The 20,791-nt window shown below is 36.6% G+C and overlaps 2 protein-coding genes across 3 annotated transcripts in view; one reads left to right on the top strand and one right to left on the bottom strand.

Annotated features, from left to right (window-relative positions):
- The window catches only part of MED12L (mediator complex subunit 12L), a 317,830-nt gene that overhangs the window by 47,744 nt on the left and 249,295 nt on the right, over window positions 1-20,791 (bottom strand). For both annotated transcript variants that reach the window (XM_044251605.1, XM_044251606.1), the window contains 12 exons: window positions 18,768-18,899; window positions 15,507-15,734; window positions 14,495-14,636; window positions 12,732-12,852; window positions 12,286-12,387; window positions 11,474-11,587; window positions 8,123-8,322; window positions 5,081-5,269; window positions 4,209-4,283; window positions 3,900-4,090; window positions 2,959-3,120; window positions 940-1,051 (listed from right to left, as the gene is read on the bottom strand). In XM_044251605.1, coding sequence (XP_044107540.1) covers window positions 940-1,051; window positions 2,959-3,120; window positions 3,900-4,090; window positions 4,209-4,283; window positions 5,081-5,269; window positions 8,123-8,322; window positions 11,474-11,587; window positions 12,286-12,387; window positions 12,732-12,852; window positions 14,495-14,636; window positions 15,507-15,734; window positions 18,768-18,899 — 1,768 coding nt within the window. The remainder of the gene's footprint in view (window positions 1-939; window positions 1,052-2,958; window positions 3,121-3,899; window positions 4,091-4,208; window positions 4,284-5,080; window positions 5,270-8,122; window positions 8,323-11,473; window positions 11,588-12,285; window positions 12,388-12,731; window positions 12,853-14,494; window positions 14,637-15,506; window positions 15,735-18,767; window positions 18,900-20,791) is intronic.
- Window positions 1-20,791, top strand: part of P2RY12 (purinergic receptor P2Y12) — a 42,158-nt gene that overhangs the window by 3,474 nt on the left and 17,893 nt on the right. The window lies entirely within an intron of this gene.

Below are 20,791 nucleotides of genomic sequence, written 5' to 3'. Positions count from 1 at the left end.
AGTGAGCAAGGTATGACCGGTAGGAAACAAGGCAGAAGTGGGAGCCAGGGCAAAATCATGCAGGCCTCAATAAGCCCAGATTTGAATTTTTATTCTAGACATAGTAAGAAACACTGGAGTATCTTGGGCACCAGAGTAACAGCTGATTTACATTTTAGAAGGACCACTTTGGCTGCTGTGCAAAGGACAGATCTCTTAGATCTTAGAGGTGAGAGATGATGAGAGGCCCAAATGAGCTAAGTAAGTATCCTTGTTCACATTCATCTAGTATCATTTACGAGAAAGACATGATGTCATAGAAACAGAGGGCCACATGAGGGCTCCATTTGGCTCTGTAGCAGGATAAAACATTCTACACGACCAATCTACCTACTTTGCTCAATTCCACACTTTCCAATTTCTGGTTTCATCACCCCGCTTCCTTGGAGTACACAGAATGCAAATCCCCCAAAGAGTGACCAAGAGAACTGTGATTGGTAGAAAGCCAAAATTTAAATTCTTTGTACATGAATCAATATGCCTTCTGATTTTGAAATTAGCACTCAAGTTGAGACCTTCCAGATAGGTGGGGGCTGAGCTGGAGAAGCTGGAGAGAGGTTCCTCTGTCTTAACACCATACATGCAACACACATTGCTCCAGGACCTTTCCCACAACACAGGGTCAGGAGAGGAGCAGATGTCAAAGTTGCATGCAATGTACAAAACGTTATTTTTATAGGACACAGACATTTATTCCATGCATAATTACTCTTACAAAACTGTGAATCTTGTGATGCCTAGAACACCAGGTAGGAGAACAGGGCATGGATTGTGTCTCCCTGCATCTAACCAAAATATGCGGTTATCTTATTAATTTAATCTCAGTATTTGAAAGGAAAAAAAAAAAAAGAATGCCATTAGAAAAATACTTGCCTGCCTTAATAGTCTAGTATACTTTACCTGATTAACTTGATTCTGAAGAGATGTTAAGAGGCCTTCCCGTTGTTCATCTTGTCCCTTAAGGCAGGTAAGGACCAGTGAAAGGAAAGGTTGTTGACTCAAAAGAGACATACTACAAAGGAAGTAGTAACAGCAGATTTAGTTAGAAAGGATGGATTGCTTCCTGTGCAACACAGATCTCCTGCCCTTTGGTTATTGGCCCTTATTTATTTTACTATTAGCAAAGGGAAAGGAATAGTAAATAGCCAAAGCCTACCTGAAAAGTTAAATCACAGCTCTACTAACAAGATGAAAAGCCACTGTGATGCTTTTAAATAATTTAATATGCTCTCTTGTCCTTGAAGGCATTCCCAAACTAGCATAAATTCATCCTACAGGAGCGTGTTGGGGGAGTGCAGTGAGAAGAGGGTTTCTATTTCATATCAGTAAACTGAATTTGAAAGACACACATCAGCAGGAATATGACATTATACACAGAACAAAATGAAAAATTTTTAAATTTGTCACACCAAGCTATTGTTGAAAAGCAAAGGAAACAGGCCTGTATGATTCTTGTGCTTGTGTTACTTTGTAGCAAACAGGGTAGGTACTGATAGAAGTAAGATCAGCACCTAGGTCCTGAGGACCCAAAGGCAGTAAGCTTATTAGTGAACCACCAGATCTCAAAGCCTCATCTTAAGAAGTGTGAAGGCATCTGAATTTAAAAAAAAAAAAAAAAAATCTATTTTCAGTTGGTATTTTATTAGCATTTCTTCAATTATTGGAGTACAAATCATATTGACAAACTAAGTGCTATGTTGGAAAAAAAATTCTTAGAAGGAGATCAAGACACAATTATTTCAACATGCATCATCCCTCTACCAGCAGAGCTGGGAGAAACTGACTTGGGACGAGTCATCCTCAAACTTTGCAATACCATCTGTACTGCTGTGGGGATAATGTACATACAATGTACACACAACCATGCATTAGAAATTAGATTTCAGAATTAAAACTGAGTCATCTGGTGGGTTGACTGACCTTTGCAAAGGTGATGCCAAACAACCAGGTAACAAACAAAATACATGTAAATCTAGGTCGTTACCAAGATGCACTTCAGTTAAAGAGCATGGTCTCAGGAATGAGACCTGCTCAGATGACCTGGGTTTAAACTCCAGTTTTACAAGTCCTTAGCCGTGTTTCCCTGTCAAATTAACTTTTTGGTGCTTCCCTTCCTTCAACTTAAGAAAGGTATAACGACAGCACCCACAACACATGACTGCTATGAGAATTTAAAAGTTCACGTATGTATGCAATGAGTTTTATATAATGGCATTTCATAAGGGCTCAAATAAATGGTAGCTACTAAAATATTATTCATTAGGGGATATGAACTATACATGTTCAGAGTTTTTTTGTTTTTTGGGGTTTTTTTTAATGGAAGAAATCTTCATTATTTCCCTTTACTCCTGAGATGCTAAATTCATATTTTCACATTAGAGAGCAGGTCTATTCTTTCTCAGAACCAGAGTCAGTTTGCAAATTTAACTATTTGGAACCTTTTCTAGGGCAAAAAATAAATGAAGAAAAGATTAAATTTAGTGGTTGGTATATTTTAGTATTTAGTCTAGAACAAGAGCCCTAAGTGTTACAAATATTATCTTAGTGTCCAACAGGACAAAATGATATAATTCTATGTATTTTAAACATAGATAATTAAAAGAATAAAAAGTAATTAAATGGAGACTATAGAGACTAAGTGGATATCCAGATTTGATTCAACAGGTCTGAAGTGAGGCTAAGAAGTTGGTGTCCTTAATTGCTCAGCAGTAATTTGGGTACATGGCAGAACGAACTGGTGTACTAATTATTTTTAACCTGGAACTTTCTAGGATCAGAGCATTACCTAACAGAGTATTGCCATTTCCATTTAAAAACAATTTCAGTGCACTCTGGGTATAGTGACCGTGTATGTTTGCAAAATGTTAGTTCTCAGTCATTCCTTAAGCCCTCACACAAAGACACACCTTGCAGCCATACCTTTTCTGTTTTTGTCTGTCTCTTTCCTTTTTTGAAGAGGAGCCCAAGTGCTGTCCCTTCTCCAGCTCCTCTCCGGCAGCTTTTAGTACCCGTCCTTGCACAGAGGTTGGCAGCCGGGCAATTAGGGGGGCCACCAGCCACACACCCCTGCGTTCAGAGGAACTAAAATCAGAAATAGGTGTTATACCCAAGGAGTGTTCTTTTCCTCTGCTCTCACAGTTGTAACAGAAACTCCAGGGCAAAACTTTGATGAATAAGAAACAACAATTATCAAAAAGCTTCCCTTTTATCTCTGTACCATCTTTCCTCTTGCCAAATATCAGATACTTGAACATAACTTTTCCACTCTCACTATGGAAAACAATAAAATGTGAGGTTCTGGGAGAACACTGTCACTAAGCTTTTTAAATCTGTGCAAGTCTTCTATGATTCTAGCTCTCTGGTTAGCAATAGTCCTTTTGCACAATAAACAACACACTTTACTGTCATGGTTAAGATATGAAATGTTCTGATGATGTTTAAGCATATTAATAACCAATTTTTGAGGTTTTAAAATTCACTAGTTACACTTTAATCCCAAATAATGAAATACAAATCAACCTGCTCATCACGATTATTTGTGCAACACTGCCAATTAATAAAAATGGCAAAAAGAATGTTTCCTATATAATGAATTCTATGGAACAGAATAGCCTTAAGGAGAAAATAAAGAAATTAATCCCTTCTGCGCGTCATATGTAGTTCCAAGGAGTCTGGACATGTTAAACACTGAGACATGATCCATCACCATGCCCTTTAAAAAATTATTAAATAATGATAAATGACACAAATAATTTCACATTCCTGCAGCTTTATGAAAAGTAACTGCATCATGCAAATAAAAATATACCATTACATGTGAAAAAGTAATCACAGTCCAATTGAACTACAGAAAAAAATACCTCAGAAACGTCTTTATTCCATTCTGCCTCGTGCTACTTGTATCAGTATTTCCAATTCCATTTGGGTTGAAGAGGCCCATGCCAGAATTAGAAGAATTATTGTTCAAATCAGCAGACTGCTGGAATACCTCTATTGTTGCCTTTGCAATATTGTCCAGTAAGTTGTTCATTTCAGCCACTGAACCAGAGCCCTGGAGTTACACATAAGAAAACTAGCATGCATATGTTTTACTCCATCCTCCAACATCAACGTGTTCTTGCTGTTCTTAATTTTTGTATACATAACACATGCTTCCAATATATACTCACAGGGTCCTTCAAGCACTGTTTGATCATTAACTGAAGTTCTAGCCAGGACTGCCTTAGCGTCCACTGCTCAAGATTCTGGGGAAAATGGAAAGAATTAATGCATTAAGGATACTGAAATGTGTCTTAAAATATAATAATTCCTTGCAGTATTCGCTCTCTCAAGAAAAGAATAATCATACAGAATAAAGGAATCTGTAGGGTCAAAAGGCTCCATTATGTACATTCACTGTAGACACAAATTTAAAAAAAAAATTTTTTTTTAAATAATGGACATCTGTGGTGGGGTGGCTGAGTCAGTTAAGCATCTGCTTTGGGCTCAGGTAATGATCATGGAGTGCCAGGACCAAGCCCCACATTGGGCTCCTTGCTTAGTGGAGAGTTCTGTTTCTCCTCCTTTTGCCCCTCCCCCTGCTCGTGTGCTCTCTCTTGCTCACTCATACACTCTTATCTCTCTCAAATAAAATCTTTAAAATAAATGAAATGAAATGAAGTGAAATAAAAATAATGCACATTCAGCCAGGCACTAAAAATAAAACAAGGATTTCTTCCCTCCATATCTATTCACCTAAGCAATCCATTCCAGAATAATTTCAATACTTTTTGACTAATATATTTAAGGCTATCCCTCCAGAAAGCTTATGTCTCATCTAAATACAGCAGACTTAAAATGTCAGTGTTTAATACTATGTTTGTATAGCACCTCCAGTATCTATATTTACCTAGCAATGAGGTGCAACAATTTCACAGAAGAGAAAATTAGAAGAATAAAAATCAGATTTGAAGTCAAGAATTAGCATTGAGCAAGAAAAATAAAAAGAAAAAGAGAAAGTGTTACATGACAGAAAAACAATCGTTAGACTCTAATCACTCACCTGAAGAATACGCTTAATGTGCTGTCTTTGCAAGTTGTCGCCCTCAGTACATTCTTTAATACCATGAGGATAACAGATAAGCTGCAGTAATTTCTGTGCTTGCATATTTGAAAGCACAGGGTCCAAAATAAGCTCTTTGTCTGTGCATAACCTTTCAGGTTCTTTTAAGCAATGTTCTCCTACCCATTCCTTTAAAAAAAAAAAAATCGGTTATTAGATTGACAGGCAGAGGCCTTCTACACATGAATGTAATATGCACTGAATCATGGTGAACAATGGAATACAAAGCAGTCAGAAATCTTCCAATAAAATAAAAATTGCATGAAAAAAATAGGTGGGAAAATTTTTGAAAACAAAATTCCTGGCATTTTGACTTCCTAAAAATACAAAGTGGGAACTTGGTTTTAAAAAGTTTGAAAAAGAATGCTCGCTTCGGCAGCACATATACTAAAAAGTTTGAAAAAGAAATATGCAAAAAGGAAAGAAAAAAAAGCTAAAGAAACTAAAGAAAATATTTGCATATAATGGCAATGATTCTGTATTAGTACATGTCTTCATTTTTATGTAATGCTTACTATATACTAAATAGAAAGAACAGAGTAAAACATTTAGAAAGCTGTCTTTTTTTATATTATACATATACTATTATATAAATATTTGTGCACATCTACTTTCTAAACAATTATTTTCTTAGGACAACTTCATAAAAGCACAACTGTTGGGTCAAAAAGTATACCAAATTTAAGACTATTGATACATATGGTCAACTGTCCTCCAGAGAGTTTTTAGCAGTTTAAATCCCTTTGTGCCTTTCATCATGCAAACTCTTATACTATAGAAGAAACCATCAACAGAGCTGATTTCGAATCCAGATCTGTTTCAGATGTAGCCTGTTTCTTAACTACACCAGGAGCCCAATGCTGAGTAACTATTAAAGTCACCTGTGGAGCTTGCTAAAATACCAGTGCTCAGGGCCCACCAAATACATATCTGATGGTGGGACCCAGATATCAGAAATATTTTTCAGGGATTAAAACTGTTTGACCGTTGGTGCTTCTGGTAGGGAAATAATACACAACTGCCTCTCATTATCTATATGACCATTTCATGAACTTCTACCCTAGTTACAACATGCTCTAATAAAAACATGCCCTTGTTAACATAATGTCTCCATCGAAATAGAAAACTGTATGTATGGTATGCCATGTTTTCTTTTTTTAAAAGAGAAATTAAAAGGAAAAAAAGGAAGATAAATCAAAAAATAATGAAACTGATCACCAAGGGCAGGAGAAAACACAGGATGAAAGAGACAAGGGACAGAGAACAAATCTCTCAGTACACCTGTTTGTGCAGCTGACTTGTAGCAGCATGGTAATCTGAAGCAGTGGAGAGGAAGAAAAAGGGAATCTCAACTGAATGCAAATAAAAACCAACAAAATCAATTCTATTTCAAATGAATAACATCCATACTGAAGGAGAAAGTTCAAAAAGATTTTTTAATACAATACTAGAAGTCCTTAGGGAGAAAAGAATTATAAACAAATTTTCAACTCCTTTCCATATTTTCCCTAGTGGTATAGGTGCAGCAATTCTGAAAACTATTTCAGGTGTAGTACAGAATTAAATAAATGAGTAAATGGCTGATGTTACTGGGAGCCAGGGTTCTTACTGTGGAAGACAATATTAATATGAAATTATTAGGGGAATGCAAAGAAGACTAAGTGGTGTTAATAGAAGTGGATGAATCAATATAAACTCATGAATATATACACACAGTTATGTATATGGATGTATTTTTAACTACCTCTATATGCTGAAAAGGCTTAGAGGCAATGAAACCTCATCATCCACAGTAATGAGCACCACAGGGCCCATATCTTGGTTTCTAAATACCATCCTCTACTAACTAGAACCAGAGTTCCTTGGAGGAATGACTAATTCCAGGTTTGGAATAGGGAAAGCACAACGTGGGCCAGGAATTAAAAATACTTGTGGTTTTTTAAAAAAAAAAAAAGAGAGAGAGAGAGAGACATGTCAAAATAACTTAAAAGCTATAATGAAAAAAAAAAAAAAGCTATAATGAAAAGGTTCACACTGGACAAATCTGGGACAATCTGAACATGAAAATAACTAAGGATTGTATACTATAATCCACATGGATAACTAACTAAGAATAAGGTGAAAAATATTAATAGTGATATGCTCTCCTGAGAATGCAATTCAAATTACTAACTATAGAGGAGTTGTGGGGAAGAAACAATCACCATTTTGCAACTCTCATACAAAGATTAGTTTGGACAAGAATCAAAATGAATGATCTATGGGTGGTGACATTTGATGAGGAGCAGGATATTTGCATTGTCTCAAAATGTCTCTCCCAAGACTGTTTACTGATTAAAAGGGTAAAAATGATAATGGTACAGCAGTGAAACCTTGAAACCATACACTTTCATCAAAATGATCACCACCAGGGAGGTGAGAATGGACATGTGACTTTGGGTGTGACTACCCTAGAAGAACATAGTATTACTTCTGTAGCATCTTGGCTAAGATTGCATAGCCTGAAGCTAATCAATAGAAATCTCAGACAAAACCAACATTATTGGGACAACTGAAAAAACTGAATGTAGCTGCAGGTGAGAAAAAAATTAGAGTACCAAGGCTAAATTTCTTGATTTTTGATAACTGCATTTGGTTATGTTAAAAAGTAAACACTAAGGAATTAAAAAGTAAAAATTCATAATGTATACCATCTACTCTCAAAAGCGTCAGCAAAAAATTAAAAAGTATATGCATCCATATTCACACACAAATAGAATCATAAAGCAATGTGGCAAAATATAAAAAATTGGTGAATCTGCATAAAGGGCATATACACTAGAGTTCTTATTATTGCAACTTTTCAACAAATTCCAATTTATTTCCAAATAAAGTTAGCAAGAAGAAAAGGAACCCTGATGTGCAAGTTTCCTACAACAGAGAACATTTCTATCATAACAATTATATAGTCAAAGTTAAAGGCAAATTAAATCTGAAAAATACCTGTTGACAGATAGTCCTCAGTACATATCTGGCATATTCTCTTAAATTGGCAGTTTCTATGGAAATGCTTTTCCCACAGGATTTTGGATTCTGTGAGGCAGTCCAGATATCATCAGTATTCCCATCACGTCGTAAACCCCTCATGGTGAAGTCATCATTCTTTAAAGAGCTGACATTGTTATTGCCAATTTTGGCATCTCCTGAATAATAGAACCACAAAAGCAAAATCACAGAAGTTCAAAATATTGCCATAAGTGAAGTAAAGCCTTGAGAAGTAAATGAAGCAAGACTTCAAGGAGTTAAAATATATGAATGGCATCATTATGGCATAGCCTGTTGTTCAGCAAGAGAGAATGGATCAAGAGGATAATCAAAAGAAGCCAAAGAAGTTTCACTGGACATGGGGGAAAAAAGCATATTCAAGACTTATTCCTTATTTCCTTTACAGAATTAAGTATGTATTCACTGAACTTGGAAAGGCCATTACGAGTCATACTTAATAATCAGAGAACATTGATTTCACCAATATTTCAAGCACAAATGTATTCAATATTCAAATTCATTTCACTTATAGACAAGGAAAAAATGGGTTACTCACCCTTCTAGATGTCCCTTTTCCATTTCTTCTCTTACAATGACTTATTTTCTATCCATAGGTCAAGAGAAAACTTTTGCCTTAGCCCACCTTACTATCAACTTCTTGACAAGAGAGATTTATTTCCCTGGGAATGGAAAAGGGCAATGCATACTAAGGAAGCCCTAAAACATTAGGGCATTCATTGAATAACCCAAGTCTCTCACTCTCCTCTCTGTAAACATCCAAATTAGAAAACCTCACCAGATCAACCTCTAATATACTGAGTCAAATTAAACTAAGAAAGGATTTTCCTCACAATCAAGTTCTTGGGAGCAGAATGTCTGAATAGCTGGAAATAAGAAACCCTCTCCAGCTGTGAAAGACAAATCACTATCATATTTTAAAAGTGAGAGAATATAATTTGATAATAAAGACTGCCAAATGACAACAGAGCCTCTAAACTTTTGCCTGTCCACCTACAGGATTATAAGCCTTGAACAAGAAAGTTTCTTGGAACCAGCAAATGAGTTTAAACGAGGCCACTTACTGCCTACTATGAGTAAAACCAAGCCTAGATCAGTGCAAAAGCCTTTTAAAACCCACAGGTCAACCAAGAAAAAGTTTTGACTCTGCTGGAAAACTTGAAAAATCAGAATGGCTTAGTGAATATTTATTCATAAAATTGTAAGAGGAGGGGAGGAATATATAATACTTCTCAGATCATCAGTATCTTATTCTATATTATCATATACTCCTCATTAAAATACACAAGAGAAAAAAGTAACAATTTCACTTCACCCATAAGAGTTTATTTAATTCAACAGAGCTCCTTGGGGGCTGAAAGATATGTACCAAAATTTAGCATACTTTCTCCCCACCTCTGGGGATATAAACAACTATTTCTACACCTTAAGTTAAAACTACTACATAAATTAAAAACCAATTTCTACAGAACAATTTTGTCACCCAAATTCAAAATAGATCCTGGTAGACAGGACTTGAGAAAACATTGGTAAGAACAGGGTGAGGTAGAGAAATCAAAACTTATATAAAAATAAAATCAGAGAAATAAACATCTCCGCCTAAGAAATCCTCATTCAGGTTCTCATTTAATTTAGATGGTAGGACAACAGAGAAGGTAAAGGAGACTGTGCCAGATCCTTCTGGAACTGCACAAATAATAGAACAAATAGAAAAGAGTGTTCAGCAATTACCTAGTCCAAGGCTCTGCTGACATCCAAATGACCTGATTCTGACATATCAGACTTGAACCCTTCTCTATCTACCAAGAACTGAGGTGAATTAAAAAGGCCAAGGAAAGCCAACCAAAGATAAATGAACTGGTTATTACACATGGATATTAAAATATAATTCTATGACTCTTTAAAGAGCCTGGCAAATTTTAATTGGAACTGGACCAATCCTCCAAATGAAGGGTTAAGCGCCTAGATAGCACTCATTTTGTTTTCTGCCATTCAAAGTCTGTATCCCCTTCTGTAGTCACACTTTCAACATTTGTTTGTTGAAAAGCTTTATGGTCCCTACACTTATTTATTAAGTAGATTGACCAACCATTTTCTTTTCAAACATCATCAGAAAAGGGAAATTTTACTTACTGAAATGAGCATTTAATGTTGGTTATATAATAATACAAGCTCCTAAGCTCAGAACAGAGGCTATGACCATCCACATGGTTCTACCTTTGTTTTTTACTATAAATTCATTGGCATTTCTATATATAATGATGTATACATATGTTTTCTCCAACCTTTACCCTTACACTACTGCAAAACCTAGAAACCATATGTAAATATGTATGTGTCTATATATAACTCTTTTCTTAAAGTGAACTTTTAGTAATTTTTTTAATGAAAATCTTATTATCCTTCATTGTCAACAAATAATATTCAAACAGGAGTATGAAGTTACAATGTTCTTGAAGATTCCTCTAAAACATTTCCTACCTTCTCAGTAGCTTCTTTTCTAATCAAAGAGAGCTCCTTCAGAACATAAGACAAAACATTTATTCAGTAAAGACCAAAAAAAGTTTCCCATAGTGGGAATTAGGCAGTATGGACTCAAGACTTCCTACTCAACAATTTATAGAATAAATTTATAGAATAAAAATGTCTTAAAGGATTATATTGTCAATGAACAGAAAATGCAGTACTACTACTCCAGGAATATATATACTAACAGGAGTATAAAGGATATCTTGGACATGATGGATTAAATTAACTAATATTGATTTATCAATAATATCAACATCATTGCAATTATTACCTAATTCATGAAAAACCTAAGGCAGAAGCTTATATACCTGTTCAGGGTCACAACAGAAGCAAAACACTAAGATTAAAACCCAAGTTTTCTGGTGTTGTGCTGTTATAATATATAATATGAACTTTAAACCTTTGGTTAGATCACTACGTCATCTGTGTCCATCACAAAGTGTGACTTATGCCAACAAATAAAAACAAAACCACCCTGTAGGTCTGAGAAACTATATTGTAACAAAATGAAACATCCTGTAGTAAAAATGCCATTGGGGGAAAAAAAAAATACTATATCTAAATTCCCCCAGAATTGTAGGTAAGGAGCAGACATCTCAAGCCCAACTGATCTTGGACTTGAAGAAAGCCAACTAATTTTGCCAGGATAAAACCAAACTAAACCATGTTTTACCAGTAACACGAATTAGAGTTGAACCTGAATACAAACGATTTTTCCTCTATTTCTGTTATTAACCAAGTTTAGTGTCAGGATAATCTTACCAAGCATCATAATTGCCTTTAAGACAGCAAACACGGCTCCCACTTCAATGCTGTTGTGGGCAGCAGCTAAGAGGTGTCTATCACAAGATGATCTTATTCCAGGGAAAGGTTTGCCTATAAAAAAAACAGCAGACCTTTAATGGTCTCATCACCATCATTAAAAATCTCTTCTAACCATTTACAACTGGCAGAGCCTTTCACTGTTAGACTAGGGGTCCTTAAATGCCATCAGCTAGCTTTAATCAAAGCTTTGTGGATCCACTAAGAAATACAGTCAGTATTCCTTTCTTAACCTTTTCTTTCTAATTATTAAAACAATGTCTTTGCTTCTTAGAGAAATGTATCAAAAAAATAAGAACCTTCATCTACATATGCTGATTCTCACACACACATATACTGTATGGAAATGATCTTTAGAAACATACTTCAGTAACACCCCAGAATTCTTCCTTATTCCTTTTATCTTAGTAAAGAGTAAATGAATCGTCATTGCCCTAAGCTGCTATGATGTGGTTCATAACCAACATACATAGTAGGTGTGAGAGGATCAAGCTGCCCACCAGCATGGCTTGGCCTAAGAGCAAAAATATTTTTATTGTTTATTAACTCCTGATTTGAGTTTCTCAATACATCCTGATATTGCGTAAATAGAAGGTGCCGACAGCCCACTCAATGCTGCACTCCTTCCTCACCTGCACAGCAAGCTCACCAAAATCAGGAAGGAAATGACAGAATGGACAGTCTACTTGCTCATTTTAGCATCTCTACCTCCAAAGGAAAATGTCATCGGGGTTTTTCAGCTGTCAGCTCACCAGTTGCTTGAGGTAATAAGCAGGCCTGGGGAGCTCGGAAGAGATGAAGCAGGAGTCGGCATGTCATCCGTGCCCCAGGCTCAGCATCTGCATCTCCACAAGCTAAGAGAGATTATAGAAGCATGTTTTCTCATGTACTCAAGGACATGTCTTCAGCTTTTCTATGAAGCTAACTTTTCCAGAATAATTTAAATATAAATGCTCCTTACAGTAAGAAGGAAGGCAGTAAGCTATGCTTTTTCAGGAAAACCAGAGGGCCTCCTTAAAAAACACCTTTACGTAGGGATCCACCTGACTCTGTATTGAACAACACGGCCAGTTCTACAATCTTTACCTCAACGCCACACCACCACCCGATGCATGGACCCTTCAAAAGTAGTTCTACCATCCAGAAGCCACCCCAAGACAGCCATCAAATAATCAGGGCGACTCTGGCTGTGCCGTACCTGCTGCCAGGAGAGAGGGAAGCGCCACGTGCTGCACGACGTCCTCCAGGGAGAAACACTGTCGTGCTATCAGAATAGCAATGAAAGTAGCTAATGAATCATGGAATGAAAGGTCACTCACCTTCAAGAAAAACATTGACATGTTTTAATACCTAACACCCTAATACCTTCAGGTATTATCTAAGATTAATATCTAAGAGAATGTAGGCAATACCAGTTAGATCTCAAGTCCCAAAATGACCCAACAGAGCGAAATGATAACAGAGTAGGTTTGTTATCCTCTAAGGACTATTTCTACTTTATAAGACAAAGAATGAGGTTTCCATATATCCCAATGCTATCAGGGGATACTGAGTTTTATCTAGAGTACATGTGACTGAACAAAACAAAAACAAAATCAAGAAATTCCTAATAGATATAGCATAAATAAAAAAATTTTAGCAGAATGTCGCATCATTTGTCATTTAAGGGTAAGATCATTAGGAAGCAAGGGAAAAAGAAGTTCCTCTAATTGAAAAATAAGCCCTGTTAATGTTTTAGAGTTCTTTTCAGGGATAACTATGAAAGATTCTGTAACATAATTAGTGTGGAAAACAAACAAAATTTCCATCTGACTCCTGAACTTGAAAGAGTGAAAGAGAGAGGAGGAGAAAGAGAGACTGTGAAAAAAGGAAGAGAAGGAAAATTAATGCATTCAGAACAAAACCTCTACCTATACAGACCTTAAGACTTTGGAAGAGAACAATAACAAAAACAAACTTAATAGCAGCCTTCATATTAACTTGTACCAATAACTATGGTTAGTGATTTACAAAATCAGCTCATTTAATAGCACGCCACCATGGGGCTCATAACTATTATTAATCCCAATTCTGCAGATGAAGGAAAAAAGCAGAGATAATGTCTAACAGAAAACAACCAAGAGGTTAAGGAATTATGTTAAAGATAAAAATTGGGATCTCTTCTGTCTGGAAAAGCAGGTAACACATATGAGTTTATCTACCTATCTATCTTTCAGTAACTAACAAATGGAGTAGAATTATCTACCTGGTCCTGAGATACCAGAACTAGAAAGTAAACCTCTAACTGGAAAGTAGAAGGTGGTTTGTAAAATACATAAATGTCTTCTACACAGAAGACACACCCAGGTATAACATGATAACTTCAAGAAGTGATAGGAAAAACAAAGGCTCATGACAGATTTAAAAAAAAAAAAATTACACATCATAGATGCAACCGGACATGCAAAGGAAATCAGTGATATATACTGGTTATCTCTTCATCAACTTCCAGACACAATCACTAAGAAAGACTAAACACACTAGTGAATCTGGGCCTGGACATTCTTAGGCAACACAGAGAAAGCCATATTCCTAGAACACATCTTGATCATTACAAAACAAACCAGTTCTCTTCGAAATGTAAACCGCTTTAGGTAGATTATGTCTTGTACCATGAGGAGCCCAAGGACCTTGGTAAAAATATGAACCAACAACTCTGAAGAGAACAGACTATATAAGAAATCTCAGCTAACAAAGATGGAAGCTCTTGGCATCTCTGCTGTAGATTAAGCTATTGTATTTATTTTGGTTTTTATTTTTTTAATTTATATAATCATTGGCAACTGCATTCTCGTTTAGTGCTTTTGGGCAGAGAAAGAAAAAATAATTTATGTTTTAGGTAAGGGTTAAATCAATTAAAAAGAATTACTAACTAAATATTTAATTGCACAGATGCGTTTTTAAATGAAAAAGAAAACTTACATCTACAGTGCAAAGTACATCATTAAACCCCCACACATGATTTGAAGAACAACAAAGAGCCTTCAGAACTCCCAGCCATTCTGAACTAAGAACAGTGCAGCAAGCAGTCAGCTCGGACGAGAAATTGGCAATGTCATTAATCCTGGGAAGAGGAAATAGAACACGTAGAAAGTAAAAAAGAAACAGGCACAAGTGATATACTTAATGAACACATACGTCACTACCATCAAAGTCATTCATTTCTAAGATGCAAAGATTTATTAAATACCCACTTGTTAAATAACCTGGTAGAACCTGGAACCCAAAATAAAAGCAAGTGGCTTCAAACGTTTTCTAATATTTAATGTTGCTGACTAAAATTAGTACAGATGCCAATTAACATATTTTTGTTCTTAGAACAAATCAGACTTACAAATTTACATTTTTAGGGGCATCAAAAGAATTAAAGACATGACACAGTGTTTTAAATAGGTAGGTAGGCCAAAATACAGTGTTTTAAAATAGAGGTATTTTTAGGAGACTTCCTTCCTCCCTCCCTTTCTTCCTTCCTTTCAAGAGAAAGCAGGAGCAGGGGGAGGGGCAGAGGGAGGGGAAGAGAAAGATTCTCAAGCAGGCTCCACACTGAGCAGGGATCTGACATGGGGGTCAATCCCACTACCCTGAGATGACTCGAGGGGAAATCAAGAGTCAGAGGCCAAACCCAATGAGCCACGTAGGTGCCCCTGATATAGGTCTTTTTCATTTGCATTTTTATTATATGCTTTTTTAAGTGGATAGTTAACTTATAATATATATCCAAAGCATCTCATGCCAGAGCATTCAGCCAGAATAGCTTGTCAGTCTAAGGAAATCAGAGTATAACGCAGAGATAGATTCAGGAATAAGTGGGGGAAACAAAAAGCAAACAACATCCAAATGTCACCCCAGGCAATTGCTAACAAAGTTAGTTTAAAAGTAACACCAAGGCAATGACTATGTTGTTAGATGTGAATTCCAGGGTAACCCAGCTCACCTTCCTGCATCCTGATGGCCCATACATACATTCATGAGCGTATTACAGACGAAGCTGTAGCGATTGGCCGCATTGTCACTAAGGATCTTGCCCAGCATTGAGTAATTGATGCTACGAGCTGAAGGATTCTCAATAAAATCCATCATGAAGTCCGGATCCCATCGCAAATTAGAATTCGCAGGCATCACATTATTATATATGGTTTGTTTAACTTTTGAACAGGCACTACTGGGGTTACAAGGAGAAAAGTGTTAAAAAAAAAACAAAACCCACACAACCAAAAAAAACAAAACAACAACAACAACAAAAAAAACCCCTAGAATAACTAGAAAGCTATTCAAGGATAGATTGAATGGCAGCAATTATAACATATTCCTAGAGCAGGATCACATCAGGAGGTCTTCAATCCAACTTCCTAGCAGTCTAGGAAATACTGGTCTAGCAGACAGGACTAAAGCCACCCATTAAATGACAGTAATTATAGTCTTCTCAGCTCTCTTTCTGGGCAGACAACTAATATAAAAAGTGTCAGCTGTCCCTAAAGGATACAAGCTTGCAATCTGGAGCAAGATCCGTTCAAAAGGATGAATATTTATTTCACTCTCCAGGACTTTTAAACAACTCCCGTTTTTCCCTGCCTTAACCCTTACCATCCTTTCTACTCAACTTTTCATTCATTCTCACTTAGTAACAGACTTAATTTGTTTCACTTTCCCACTAAAAATGAAACAAAAACTTGGTTCTTTGCGGGTTCCCTCCACCTCTCCATATGCTGAGTGTCATAAATGTGAAATGGACTTCAGCAAATAGTACAGCATTATCTCTTTTATGACTTCATTCTACCAATCTATTCATACCTGTCGTAGAAACCGAAAGAATTCTGCTTTATGCTCTCAATTTTTATAAGATTCAGCCTCCACTTTTCTTTCAGTCTAGAGACTTCTCTGGAGTTCACCCTCGGCTACCTCCAGCCTGCACTGCATAATTTTTCTAATATCTGTGGCTCGTGGTGAAGTCTCCTTACTCTTCATTTATAGGCTTCCTGTTTCATTTACTACACTCTTTCCAGATGAGCATGCATGCTTTAATAAAACATTAGCTGCTTTCCAGGTGACTCTCAAATTCTTACCACTCTCTGTTACAGACATATATGGAACTAAGGAAATAACAGAGAGACATTTTCTTTCTGAAATTGCATGTTCCTGAAAAACCTGACAGAGTAATAAAAGCAATACAGGCTTTGAGGCCAAAATGACTTATGTGCAAATCTAGGCTTCATCATTTATTAACTTATGATGAGGAATAATCAGTTGTTGATAGGAACAGTCATTTCCACTTCCTGGGAGTATGAAGAGATTAAAGAACCCAGTACAGTGCCTGGCACACAGCACAGCACACTCAGGGCAAGACATATGCCCCCCAACAGGCTACTCACACAGATTTAGAGATGCTCCTTCTGATTTAATCATTAAAATTACCTTATTAGCATCCTAATAGAAATCTCTCTGAATCACTAGCTTTGGTTTGACCATTATTCTTAATCCTAATTGACAAAAATGCCTGACTTGAACGGTTCCAGAGAGCTGTGCTGGTCTTCCAGGTGTTTAATCAGGAAAATGTGAACCAGGGCCTCTCCCTGTGAAGTGACACCGCACTGACCCTCAGCTCATTGTTGGTCTCCTAAACCTCCACATACCCAGGGTGCGATACTTGAATTCATTTCCTGAACACTCTTGAACTACCCAGCGGGAGCACTAGGGGTCAGTCTATTGGGGCTTCCTTGGGAAGTTCACTACTTGGTTTTAAGAACCAAATCCTGTATGAGAAAGCTCTCTGAAAACCAGAAACTGAAAATGAAAGCAGTCTGTAAAGTAGGAGTATACGGTATTTTTCTTATTACATCATTTCTGCGGAAAGATGTTTCCTAAGACCCACACAAATGTTCTACAAGGAATTGTTTGAAAACCTAGCTCATTTCAGGATGACAAACTCTCCCATTTTTTCCCCTATCAATACCATTAAAAATATCATAGGGGGTGGAGTTTTCATTCAGCATGTTTTTTGCAGTGCCTGTTAGGAGCCAAACACTCTTCAAGGTACCAGGATACGGCAGGGAAGAAAATCAAAGTTACTCTTTTCACAAAGCTTACTTCTAGGAGGAAGCCAGACCATAAATACATATATAATTCACCCAGTGGTAGCAAGTGCTAAGGTTCAGAGGATGACAGAGGGTAGGGGGAAGAGGCTGCTATTTAAAACAGGATGGGCAGGGAGGCAGAGCCGTGAATGCACTTTGGGGAGGGACATGTAAGAGAGGAGAAGAATCACATAAATGGGAGCAGCAAGTGCCAAAGCCCCAAGACAGGAGTGTGCTTAGAGTGAGTGTGAAGATCAGGAAAGAGGTCTGCGTGGTTAGCATGGAGTACACAGTGGGGAAGACGGAGAAGAGTAGGCTGGATTCTGCGGATCCTGAAGGCTAGGTTAGGACTTTGAATTCTATTCTGTGTAGATAAGAAGCTGCTAGAAAACTTCGAGTTAATCTTTTTTTAAAAGGATGACTTGGATAGGTATGCTGACAGTATGCTAAAGAGAGTTAGGGTGTGAGCTGAGAAACGAGTTAGGACTCTGCAGTAGCCCAACCAAGAGATGGTGGGGGTAACAAAGCAAAGATGAGCAGTCACATTCTACACAAACCTGGAACACAAATCTCATAGAATTTACAAAGAACTGTAATTGATGGTTCTTTCCTTACCTTCTTCTAGATGACAAATTTACTTTGCCACTATTATCATTCCCTTTGTACCCCCGCCTACAATTAATAATCAAAATTTCCTCAAAATAACATTAAGTAAGTATTTTCTAGCACCTATCTACTTGCAGAGCTAGGAGCAAGCGCTAAGATGGCAAAGAATGACACCCACTCAGGGACACCATCTGAAATAGTTCAGTGGAGGAAGCAGAGAAGCAAAGGCTCTGAGAAAGTAAGCATGCAAACAGCAGGCAAACAATGTTCCAAGTGAGGTACTAGCAAGTACAAAATACAGAGTATTTCCTCTCAAGTTTACCTCAGAATTACAATCATAGCTAAACAAGCATAGAAATTGGTAATAGGAGGTGAAAGTGACAATGAAAGATAATTCAACATGAATTCTGGCAGATACAATTATTATTGATTTTCATTATTAAAAAGTACAACAGTAACAGTTGGGTCACTACCAAATACAGGCATAATCCTATTCCTGTTGATTTTCTTCTACCCACCTGAAGAGGTCTCCAAATTTACTTCTGAGGTGGCTACATGACACATAGAGATCATAGAGGTAGGCTAAGATGCATCTCTCGGGGGAAGAACATTCTGAGGGGTTCACAACATGCTTTACCACACCACATAACCTGAGGGGAAGAATATATGATGAAATGAAACACATATTTTACTAATATGTATCTTATTGTTTGAATTCGTCGGAGTGAAAATATAAGAAAAAGTATTAGGTTTCTGATACTAATAGCAAAAGTCCACAATTGCATAAATTGTCACTTTTCTACTAAGATGCTAAAATACTAGATGATTTTTTTGAAAATTTGGGAAATATCATTAACACCAAGAAATTAAAGAAATTCATCAAATATGCTATGACTAGAACACTAGACGAAAGCTGTTAACAGAGAATCTTCTTCACTAAAAAGATTAATACATTCAGGTCATTTGCTAAGATTCTTAAGTCCACTCCTTTGGAAAAGAACAAGTCTCTAAATCAGTAAATCTGGGGAAATTCATTTTCAGTACCATGAGCTGGTTCTGGCAAAAACCTGATGAATTCATGATATGAGGTCACATTCTCCTTATTTATCCAAACTACACACAATTTTACTTTACCTTTATGTAAGAAATGAACCCCTCCCCCCTTTTAGTGACATTCTCTAGAAGTACTATTACTATTCCTTTTCTGTGCCCTTTTCCCCATATCAGAAGGATGGTCACTTTGGCCACAATTCATTCAACACAAAGCTTCATATAACAGACAAGTAAACACTGGTGGTCGATCCACCTCTTTGTAAGTCTGACTCCATGATTACCATCTTGTATTCTGTTATAGGGTTCAGTAATATCACAATAGTGTCATCGATGACTCAGATTATTAAAGCTGAAAAGGGCTTTCAAAATCCTCTGATTCAGCTTCCTCATTTTATAAAGAGGGAGCTGAGGCTCAGACAGGTGAAATAACTTGCCCACAGGCAAAAAGTTAGTTCACAGATCATCCAAGAGGAGAGCTGAGGTCTCCGGACTCCCAATCCTCAGCTCTCTCCAGGGGCTGTGGGGAGCCAGAGTGAGCCTAGACAGTCAAGGCCAAGAAAGACACTACAATCACAAATCCCAGAAGTGGAAATGACAAGACAATAAAGAAATGACAGTGATGCATCCCAAGCCTGGTGAATTGGTATCAGTGGACAAAGCCACCAGACCACTGATAAAAGGTATCAATTACAGCCAAGGTATCCTAAAATTAAGCAGAGAATTCAATCTGTTAAATATACTAACAATAATTTCAGACATACTCTAAAAAGCAGGAATTACATTGTGATTAAAGTAAACAAACATTTACTGAGATTTTGATAGATATCCATACCAGAGTAGCCAGGGCTTCCTGGATTTTTTTTCACTCATTAGAGGTAAGAAAAACGTTTTACACTAAGATCCAGTATATGCATATCAGCACAAAATAAGCTTTGGGGAAAACATTTACCTTTAGTATGAATGACAAAATAAAAATATAATATCAAATATAATTTTATGAATATTTACTAGATAATACATTTAACATGTCAAAATAAGTGATACTGAACTAAATTTCAAAATAACAAAAATAAAACTTGTCAAAACATATCATAATATTCATTTCATGACTAATGGGTTTCCAAACACAGTTTAGAAAGCACAGTATAAATCAAGGAGCACGAATGTGCTCTGACTTAGCAATCTGGGAGATCTATGAGCTATGCAATGTTAAGTGTATCACTTCACCAAAAACTTCATTTAAAAGCCCTGTGTCTCAGTTTCTTAATTTGTGAATGGTTCTAATTATGCAATTTCACAGGGTAGTTCAGGGCTATTAGAGAGTCCTATGTTTTCTGAATTCTAAAATATTTATTTTCAAACTTTTTAAAAATATCTGGAATGTTTGAGATTTCACTTAATGGTCTATGTGTACTATTAACGTGATAGCATCTCATTTTCCCAAAAAAGCTTCTGTTAAATGGATGGCACTCTAGAATAGATTATAAAT

The sequence above is a fragment of the Neovison vison genome, chromosome 6, assembly GCF_020171115.1.
Source record: "Neovison vison isolate M4711 chromosome 6, ASM_NN_V1, whole genome shotgun sequence".
Classification (NCBI taxonomy): Eukaryota; Metazoa; Chordata; class Mammalia; order Carnivora; family Mustelidae; genus Neogale; species Neogale vison.
The sequence above is the reverse complement of the archived record's forward strand: the minus strand, read 5'-3'. Positions and strand labels throughout refer to the sequence as shown.